At 34.9% G+C, this 10,856-nt stretch overlaps 1 protein-coding gene across 3 annotated transcripts in view; it reads left to right on the forward strand.

Annotated features, from left to right (window-relative positions):
- Positions 1–8,314, forward strand: part of LOC114028315 (lipase member I-like) — a 64,547-nt gene extending 56,233 nt beyond the window's left edge. For all 3 annotated transcript variants that reach the window (XM_027842561.1, XM_027842563.1, XM_027842564.1), the window contains one exon: positions 7,977–8,314. In XM_027842561.1, coding sequence (XP_027698362.1) covers positions 7,977–8,073 — 97 coding nt within the window. In that variant the 3' untranslated portion in view covers positions 8,074–8,314. The remainder of the gene's footprint in view (positions 1–7,976) is intronic.
- Positions 8,315–10,856: the final 2,542 nt, after the last annotated feature.

A 10,856-nucleotide genomic window follows, 5' to 3' on the forward strand; every position in this document is an offset into this window, starting at 1 on the left:
GCCAAGAATCTGTCATCTTGGGGCAGCTAGGTGGCACAGAGGATAGAGCACCAGCCCTGAATTCAGGAGGACCTGAGCTCAAATCCGGCCTTAGACACATAACACTTAGTAGATGTGTGACCCCGGGCAAGTCCCTTAACCCCATTGCCTAGTCCTGCCCCCCCCAAAAAAAGAATCTGTCATCTTTATGTTTTAAGATGTGGTCCAGAAGTTCAAGTCCCATTCTTAGACATCAGTTTCACAACCAGCTATTCACTTCCCAAATTAATTTTCCTCTTCTGTATCTTTTGCTTTTGATAGGCAACAGTGAAGAAAACATAACTATTTTCCCATATATTTCCCAAACTAACATTTACATTCTTAATTATCTGATCGGGTAACTTACCCATCCTCTGCATGTTATGCTATGGAAACCTTCTATTGGAGTGTCACATGTGTCACAGGAGAAGACTTTGTAGAAATTGAAAATCTTAGTGCTTTAAATTGTGACTACACTTATACATTGTCTACACCATTAAGAGAAACAAATGAAAAGTCATCCTTTACACATTAAACCAGGACAAATACACTTTGCTTTACATAGTCGATATAGTCCATGAAACTTTGATCTGAATCAATATTTCATAAATTAAATAATTTTAAATTCAATATGGAGTCATATATTTTTTCAGTACTAATTTACATTTAAATTGTGCTTTTACAGTTAATAAACATTTTACAAACACTTTCATTTGAACATCACAAAACTCTGAAATATGTAGACTCATTGTCTATTTTATGGGTGAAGAAACTGATGCCTGAAAGATTAATGTCTTGCCCAAGTTAATAAGTGGTATATTCAGAACTAGACCTAGGTCTTCTCAAGTTCAGGGCAGAACTGAGTGTTGAACACTTTTTAAATTTATCTGTTTTTGGTTAGAAAAGTAGATGAGTCTAGCTAATTTCCTGTATCACATTCTGATCTTCACAGAAACAATTATTCAGATACTTGAAGAAAAAGTGGACTTTGCCTGAATATTAAATATTTGCTCAATGTTACACCTCATTTCCTGTTGTGTAGATCTCCCCCTACCAAAATATGGAAGTTAAAAGGGGACTCGAGCAGGGTTTTAATGATGGATAGAATTCCAATATATATACAAAAGGAGATCTTTTAATAGAAGGTAGTTATATGTACAATAAAAAGAACAGAAAAATTAAATATTTTAGGATTCAATGATTATACCAGTTTGGTGGAACAGTGGGATTAAGCAGCAGCATGGTGGGAGAAAAGACAGTAGAGTACATTGCCAGATTGTAGAGAACATTAAATTCCAGACTGAGTAATGTGGATTTTCAAGGGTTTCCCATAAGAAATACGGAGAGAAAATGAGTTAAGAGTAGGAAAAGAAAAGAAAAATTAAGTAAGGGAATGGCATGATGAAGTAGCCTGGTGCATTTTTACTTAAACTGCCACCATTACCACTACTAATATTACTACTTATATTACTACCATTACCTGATATTTCCATAGTACTTTAAAGTTTGCAAAGGGTTTTGTTTACATTATTTCATTTGGTAACATGTAATGGAAAGGGCTCTGGATTTTGAATTTTCAAAAAACAAACCATGTTCAAATTCTGATGTTGACACTTATGAACCCTGTGGCCTTGAGCAAATCACTTAACATCTGTGACCTTTGGTATTTTTATATATAAAATGAAGGAGCTGGATTAGGTGGCTCCTAAGGTACTTTCCAACTATAAATATATGATACTGTGAAAATAGACAAAAGTTTGTAGTTGGAAATGAAGCATCAGGTATGAGAAACAATAAGAAGGACATTTTGACTAGATTGTGTGAAGCGGAGTAATATGTAATATCTCTGGAAAGGTAGGTCGTGAACAAGTTGTGAAGCGTCTTAAATGCTGAACAAAATAATTTTTTGTTTGTTTGTTCCTATAAATAATGAGACACTGGATTTAGTAGGAGTGTGACATGGTCAGAATTCAGGAAAATCACTTTGATAGCTATGTTGGGGATGGATTAGAGTGAGATTAGATAAGGCAGAGTAACCAATTAGAAAGCTATTGCAATAGTTTAAGCGAGATATGTTGACGGCTTTAACTATGCTGGGGGCTGTATGGAGGGAATGGGAAGGATTTGAGCAATGCAAAAGTAAGGCTTTTATTTAATTGTTTATCTCTTGCTTTATTATTTCTAGGTATTCATGCAATCCTTGTACAAAATCATTTTTTTTTCCTTTCAGTATTTTTTCCTAGGTGGCATTTTGTGGGTAGTACAGTAGTAGAGCACCAGACCAGGAGTCAGAAAGACATGAGTTCAAATTTGGTCTCAGACATTTACTAGCTGTGTGACCCTGCGCAAATCACTTACCCCTTTTGCCTCAGTTTCCTCATAAATGTAAAATGAGCTGGAGAAGAAAATGATAAACCACTCTAGTATCTTTACCAAGAAAATACCTGATGGAGTCACAGAATCAGATACAACTGAAAAAATTGAATAACAATGAAAATAACAGTTAATAATATTTTTATTACATAGTTCAAAATAGCGGTATAAGAAGACTACTTTGGAAATAGTGGTAATTATTATCACAGTATTTAAAAAATAAAAACACCACTGTGACAGGAAGTGTAGGATGAAATAGAATAGGAAGAGACAGTCCGGAAAGCCAATTATAAAGTTATTGAAATAATAGAGGTATCAGGTAACAAGAACCTAGTATGAACAGTAATAAATTTGAGAAAAGAATGAGCAGTTGTTAAATATATTGTAAAGAAAGAATTGACAGGTAGTGAGACAATGGAAAGAATGAAGATTTGGAGCTAGTAGCTAAACTGTCAGTTCTGTTCTTTATTATCTATATGACTTTGGGCTTGATGTTTCCCTACATATAAAATTAAGTGGTTGGACTAACCAGTCACTAAGGCCCAATTTACATATATAGCCTGTGAACTTAATCTGTGTGTCTTAGTGATTAATTGGATGTAAGGAAGAGGAGGGGAAAGAAAATATCAGGATTTATGTATTAGAATGCTATAGGAATGAATCCTTTTTAAAATTCAGTTGTGAAATTCTTTAAGATTTGATAAGGATGTTTATACTTGCCAGGTTTTTTCCATTGGTTTATAATATTCAAAAGCTACTTTGATTAGAGATGCAATGTTTTATTTGTTTCATATTTTATTTTTCCCAATTACATGAGAACAATTTTAAACGTTTTTTTTTTAATTTTTAGTTCCAAATTCTGCCCCTCCCTTCCCTCCTCCCTTATTGAGAAAGCAAGCAATTTGATATAGGTTATACATGTGCAATGATACAAAAAATATTTCCATATTAGTCATGTTGTGAAAGAAAACAGACCAAAAAAAAAAAAACCTTCAAGAAAAAGAAAATTTAAAAAAAAAAAAAGCATGCTTACTGCATTCAGACTCCACCAATTCTTTCTCTGGAGATGGATATCATTTTTCATCTTAAGTCCATTGGGACTGCCTTGGATCATTGTATTGCTAAGAATAACTAAATCATTCACAGTTGAACGTCATATAATATTGCCGTTATTGTGTATAATGTTCTGCTGGTTCTGCTTCTCTCACTCTGCATCAGTTTATGTAAGTCTCTCCAGGTTTTTCTGCTCATCATTTCATATAGTACAATAGTATTCCACCACAATCATATATCACTATTCCCTAGCCATTCCCCAACTGATGGTCATCTCCTCCATTTCCAGTTCTTTGCCACCACTAAAAGAGCTGCTATAAACATTTGTATACATATAGATTCTTTTTTGTGTGTGTGTATCTTTTGAGATACAAACCTAGTAGTGGCATTGCTGGGTCAATGGGTGTGCATAGTTTTATAGTCCTTTGGTCATAATTTTTGCTCTCCAGAATGGTTGAATCAGTTCACAACAGTGCATTAGCAGCTCATTTTTCCCACATCAGCTTCAACGCTTGTCATTTTCCTTTTATGTCATGTTTGAGGTGGTACCGTATAGTTGTTTTTAATTTGCATTTCTTTAATCAATAGTGATTTAGAGCATTTTTTCATATGACTATAGATAGCTTTGGTTACTATATCCGAAAACTGCCTGTTCCTATCCTTTATCAATTGGGGAATGGTTCTTATTTTTATAAATTTGACTCAATTGTCTATATATTTGAGAAATGTAGTCTTTATCAAAGAAACTTGATATAAAATTTTCCCACACTTATGATTACTGTGTATTTCCCTCCATTCTATTTTCTCCCATTTATCCTTCTCTCTCTCTCTCTCTCTCTCTCTCTCTCTCTCTCTCTCTCTCTTTCTCTCTCTCTCTCTCCTCTTTCACCTTGTCCATCCTCAAAAATGTTTTGATTCTGACTACCATTTCCCCTAATCTGCTTTCCCTTCTATCAGCCCCACCACCTTGTTTTATCCCCTTCTCCTACTACTTTCCTATAGGGTAATATAGATTTCTATACCCTAATGTGTGTATGATATTCCTTCTTTGAGCCAATTCCAATGAATAAGGTTCAAATGCTCCCCCTGCCCACATACCCCATCTTTCCATACTCTGCAAAAGCTCTTTTTTATCTATTTTATGTGAAATAATTTACCCCATTGTATCTCTCTCTTTCCCCTTCTCCCAGTGCATTCCTCCTTCTCACTCTTTAATTTTTTTAGACATCATCCCATCATATTTATCTTACACCAGTGCCCTCTAAGCACACTCCTTCTAACTGCCTTAATAATGATAAAGTTCTTAGTAGTTACAAGTATCATCTTCCTATTTTGGAATGTAAACAATGTAACCTTATTGAATCCCTTATGATTTCTCTTTCCCATTTACCTTTTTATGCTTCTCTTGAGGCTCTTATTTAAAAGTCAAATTTTCTATTCAGCTCTGGTCTTTTCATCAGGAATGCTTGAAAGTCCTCTGTTACCTTGAATGTCCATTTCCACTCTCAAAGGATCATACTCAATTTTAGCTTCAGATTATCAAATTCTAAGCCCTCCAATCTTTTATTGTAGAAGCTGCTAAATCTTCTGTTATTGAACCATAGCTCCATGATATTTGAATTGTTTCTTTCTGTTTGAAATATTTTCTGCTTGACCTGAGAGCTCTGGATTTGGCTATAATATTCCTGGGAGTTTTCATTTTGAGATCTCTTCCAGGAGGTGATTGGTGAATTTTTTCAATTCTATTTTACTCTCTGGTTCTATAATATCAGGGCAGTTTTCCTTGATTATTTCTTGAAACATCTCTTCTAGGCTTTTTTTGTTATCATGGCTTTTAGGTAGTCCAGTAATTCTTAAATCGTCTCTCCTTGTTCTATTTTCCAGGTCAGTTGTTTTCCCAATGAGATATTTTACATTTTATTCTATTTATTCATTCTTTTGATTTTTATTTTATTGTTTCTTGATGTCTCATGGAGTCATTAGTTTCCACTTGCCTAATTCTAATTTTTAAGGAATTATTTTCTTCAGTGATGTTTTATACTTCCTTTCCCATTTTGTGAATTCTACTTTTTAAGGAGTTCTTTTTTTCAATGAATTTTTGTCCATCTTTTTCTATTTGATCAATTCTACTTTTTATGGAGTTCTCTTCAGTGGATTTTTGTGCCTCTTTTATCATTCAGTCTATCTGAGTTTTGAAGGCATCATTTTCCTCAGTATTTTTGTGCCTCCTTTACCAAGCTGTTGGATCTTTTTCATGATTTTCTTGCATCACTGTCATTTCCCCCCAAACTTATTCTGTACCTCTCTTAATTGATTTTTAAACTCCTTTTTGAGCTCTTCCAGGAATTCTTTTTGGGCCTGAGACTAATTCGTATTTTTCTTTGAGGCTTTGGATGTAACAGTTTTGATTATGTCATCTTCTTTTGAGTATTCATTTTGATATTCCCTGTCAGTATGGTAAATTTCCATGGTTGGGATATTTTTTGTTGTTTGCTCACTTTCCAGCCTATTTCTTGACTTTTAGCTTTATATTAAACTTGGACTCTGCTCCTGGGATGGAGGGGGCAATGTACCAATCTTAGGTGTTTTGTGCAGCTGTTTTCAAAAGCAGTTCTAGGGGGTCTGTAAGTTTTCTGTTCTTTCAAGGTGGTATGAACTATGGAGAGCTGTCTTTACTACTTTCCTGGCCTGTGCTCTGATCTTTGAGTGACCATGAGCACTCTTTTCCTCCCTCGAACTGTGAGCCAGGTTTCAGCTCTCCTGTGGCCACAAACTCTGGTGGGTTAGTACTCCTCCTCACCCAGGGACTGTGACCCAAGACTGACACTTGGACCCCACTATAGGCAATGCAACAGAGTCTGGCACCAAGTGCTGGCAAAGGGACCCCTGTAATCTCCTTCTAACAAGTTGTCAGACCCCCTTACCATCTGTGTGCTGAGATCTCTGGAAGCTGTCAGTTCAGTTGCCCCCATCGCCTGCTGCTGGCTTGTGCCTGGTGTAGCCCACTGTTGACTTGCCTGGGCATTGCCTTCTCTGGACTGGGCTCCATTCTCATGCCAGTACAACACATACTTCCTGCTGAGCTTCTAAGTTTTATTGGGCTGGACATTTGTTTCACCGCATCTTTATGTGGGTTCTGTAACTCCAGAATTCATTTTGAGGCATTATTTGGAGGGGAATTTGAGAGAGCTCAGATGAGTCCCTGCTTTTCTCCACCATCTTGGCTCTGCCCCTTAGGGATGCAAAATTAATCATGAAAACCAATGATAAAACAATAATTTATGTATTATATATTATACATAGTTATATATATACATATATATGCTTATATATATACTTATATATATAATTTATATATTATTTATTATAATACTAATAAGTTTTATAGTGCTTCAAGATTTAGAACTTTCTGAGGTAGGTAAATATTAAAAAATATTTTGTGGAGAAGTGACTCACCTCCCCCAACATACTAGCAACAACTTCTGAGCAAATGCAACTAACAGGTTAACATACACAGGAGTCCTAGGAGGAGCATCAACCCCTGGGGCAACAATTCTGTTTCTAGTGCAGTCCCCAGCCATCATCCAGGGAGGCAGCTACTGTGGACAAGAGGCTACCTATTACGCACATAGCAGGCAAGGCTGATGCTGAAAAGTACCCTAATGGAAAGATATGAGAGAGCAGTGCCAGCAAAGTCAAACCGCTACTACCACCTTAACTACCATCTCCTCTCAGACCATTATGGAGATAGCTCAGGGCTCTAAAATCAAGAGCCTTGGTAATGGCAATGCTTTGAACCCAGTAGCATCAGCCATTATCCTGGGAAGCAACCCCTATGCTAATGTCTTGAGACTGTTACTGTAGACTTAGCTACTAAAAAATCCCAAAATAAAGTTACCAAAGCCCTTCAAATTGCCAAACAGATCAACATCAGAAACTGATATGATTGTATCAATGGAAATGACATAAAAGAGGCATTGCTTTCTGCTTTGCCATTGTACCCTAAGAACCATGAGACTGTTTCATTTGACCTGCAGCTGAAACCTTCCATGTGTGTTATTTCTCCAATTAGAACGTGAGCCTCTTGAAAGCATCTTAATTTTCTATTTATATTCTTAGCATTTAACACAGAATTTTACACATAGTGAGTGCTTAATAATCGACTGATTGTTTGATGATTAATCTTTTCTCCCACTACCACTCTACTGAAGCTCACTCATCCTCCAAACTGGTTCTATACATTTCTATCATACCCTAAGGTTTACAAAATGCTTTACTCACCACAACTGTGAAGAAGGAAGCACAACCATTCTTGTCCCCTTTTATAGATGTGGAAACTGAAACTTGAAGAGGGGAAATAAGAATGACCACACAAACCCAGGTTTTGAGCTTCAAATTCATTGTTTCTAGTCTTCTCATGATACCAAACTGCTACTATAGACTTAACATATTTATATGGGGAAAAATGTGAAGACTTGCTGGTGTACTAATTCTTTTCCTTCTTTCCCTCCTTTTTTCTCTCCCTCCCTTAGACCACAGCTTTGCAGGTATGATTTTGAACTGAAAGAAAATGTGGAAACCACACTCAAACCACATTCCTGTACTCCAACAGACATACAGACAAAGTGATATTTCACAATAAATATGGAAATATTGGATTTTATATTTATTGAGAAATTATGGTGATGGGGAAGTATAGTAATTCTTGGCCTGTTCTGAGATTTCCTTTTCCAGAAAGAATCATTCAATATGAAATTAAAATGATCCTCTATTTTGGAGAAATATTGGGAAGTCAACAGAGAAAACAATAAAACAAAATGGAGTTTCTGCAGATAGCATGATGTTATTTAACTCACTTTTATATTATATATTCCGCAATTAAATATTGTTAATAAATAAAAATATATTTGGATAAGGAATGGAGATCTTCAGAGTTCCCTCTGAGAGAATTCATTATGTCGTCTAAATGATTCCCAGGTGTTTTTAGTATCCTATTGTGGTAGAATAAATTGTTGTTGTTGCTAATAATACATTTGGATAGTTTTAAGGTTTAAAAAGCACATTGTTTTTCATTCCAAGATTCTGATTCTGTGAAGCCATTGGAATGAAGATGACTGTAATACCAAAAATACTAGAGGGGTCTACATATTGGTTGAGTAGGAATAGCTGAACATATTACAATTAAAAATATAAATGTAACTGAAAATAATTGAACCATTTAGAATGATTGATTTGAAGAATTCAAAGACATATGGTAAGAAATATGAAATGATACATAACAAAGAAAATAATACCAATGTAATACAATGGAAAGGGCACTAAATTTGGAAGTAGAGAACCTGGGCTTAACTCCCAGGTCTGCCACTTCCTTTATATTCTCTGCACCTCAGCTTTCTCATCAAAAAAAAAATAAGATAGTTTGATTAATTACCCCTGAAGTCCTTGCTTTTGTAAAGGCTTCAATTTAATTTTCAATTAATAAGCATTTTTTCCATCATCCTCATTCTCCCAACTGGGGCAAGGTAGAGAGAGGAAGAAAAGAAAAACTAAACCTTCTAAAAATGTGAATAGTCAAGCAAAACAAATTTGCACATTGCCCAAGACCACAAATTTGTCATTTTATGTATCTTGATTACATAAACTATAGTTTATGAAGTACTTTCAATCTCAAAGACTATGATCCTATAAACCAAAAGAACATTGGTTTACAGGCCTTTGTTATTAATTTTTAATAAAAGTTAATAGCTATTAGGGTACAGAGATATTGAAAACAAAAGGAATAAATAGTAAATATATCTTTTACAGACCATAACCCATTAGAAATAGTAATCAATCTAGGAATCACAAACAAAAGGTACAGACCTAAATAGAGATTTAACACAAAATCCTAAATTATGGGTGAGCCAAAGAACAAATCATAGAAACAATGATTATATAAAATAAAATGATAATGATAAAACAACATATCAAAATTTCTGGGATGTGGCTAACAGTGTTCAGGAGAAAAATCACATCCCTACAAACACAAATTAGAAATAAAATGAGAATTTTTTTCAAAAGAGAGTATTAATTAACTAAATGTGTTTTTTAAAGTTAGGAAGCCAACAAATAAACAAAAGTAAAATAGCAAAAAAAAAAAGATATTAAAAACTAGAAACAAAAAAAAACTGCTATAGAAAGCTGGTTCTTTGAAAAGACTAATTACATTACTAAACCTTTAGGCAATTTGTTTAAAAAGAGGAGGGCAGAAAAATTAAATAAATAAAATAGCAAATGACCAAAGTGAAATAAGATAAGTTCCCTGAATGACAGCAGATGTTCTAGCTTTCTTTGCAATTGTGTTCACTTGTAAGGAAACATTCTCTGCTTGTAAAGCTTTTGCTTACCTTTACAGGATTCACTTACATTGAGGCCAAAGTAACATTGGAGCCTATGAGTCTGACATAGATATCAAAACGCAGGTTTTCAAAGCAGTGTTGGAAAGCTTTCAAGAAGATCCCTATATGTACTGAAATGAAGTAATGTCTTCATTGCCTTGGAATGTTCTTTCACTAAGGGACTTTTGCTCTAATCCCCGTGGTTCAACACTTCTTACTTAGGATTTAGCTCTCTTCCTTTGTCTGTGGTCATTACAGAGAATGCCACACAATCCAAATATAAGTATTCAAAGTTCTTTACACACACACACACACACACACAAACAAAGCAAACAGATCAGTTTTCAGGAAAAACACATTCTTTTAAAGAATAAACTAATTCAAGACAGAATAAAGTGAAAGACATTGAATTCAGTGTTTCATTTGCAGTGAAATGAGAAACAACAACATGATATTTAAGACTTGGATTAGGAGGAGGAGTGGTATGATGTACATCCTAGCTTGTTTTAGTACTATTTTAACTGGTACTGGTGAATCAAGGAATAGCTATAGCTGCTACAAGAAAAAAATCTTTTTTTAGGTGATAAACTATTGAATAGGAAAGATTGTATTTCATCAAAATTTGTTTTGTTTCATTAAATTCAATACATGGCATTAGTCTAAACCAGGTGTGGGGAACCTATGGCCTCAAGGCCACATGTGGCCTTCTAGGTCCTTGGGTACAGCCATTTGACTGAGTCCAAGTTTTATAGAACAAATCTTTTTATTAAAAGTTTATTAAGGGCCTAGACTGTGGGATTTCCATCCTTCAGGCTGTTAAGACTTTTTTCTTTCCCTCAATTGGTAGAAAGAATTTTCTTTGGTAGAACATTTACTGAAAGAGAAGAACTCTTTTGGGGCAAACAAAATCAAAAGCAGCTTTAATAGACTTGATAGAACGACACTGTTATCACTTGATAACAGTGAGGATCTACTTATTTCTCTATGTGCTAGTGGGAGACTGTAACAGACTTGATTGGGAGTGGCAGGGCAGAT

Source organism: Vombatus ursinus, unplaced genomic scaffold, assembly GCF_900497805.2.
Source record: "Vombatus ursinus unplaced genomic scaffold, bare-nosed wombat genome assembly UNPS02014877.1, whole genome shotgun sequence".
NCBI lineage: Eukaryota > Metazoa > Chordata > Mammalia > Diprotodontia > Vombatidae > Vombatus > Vombatus ursinus.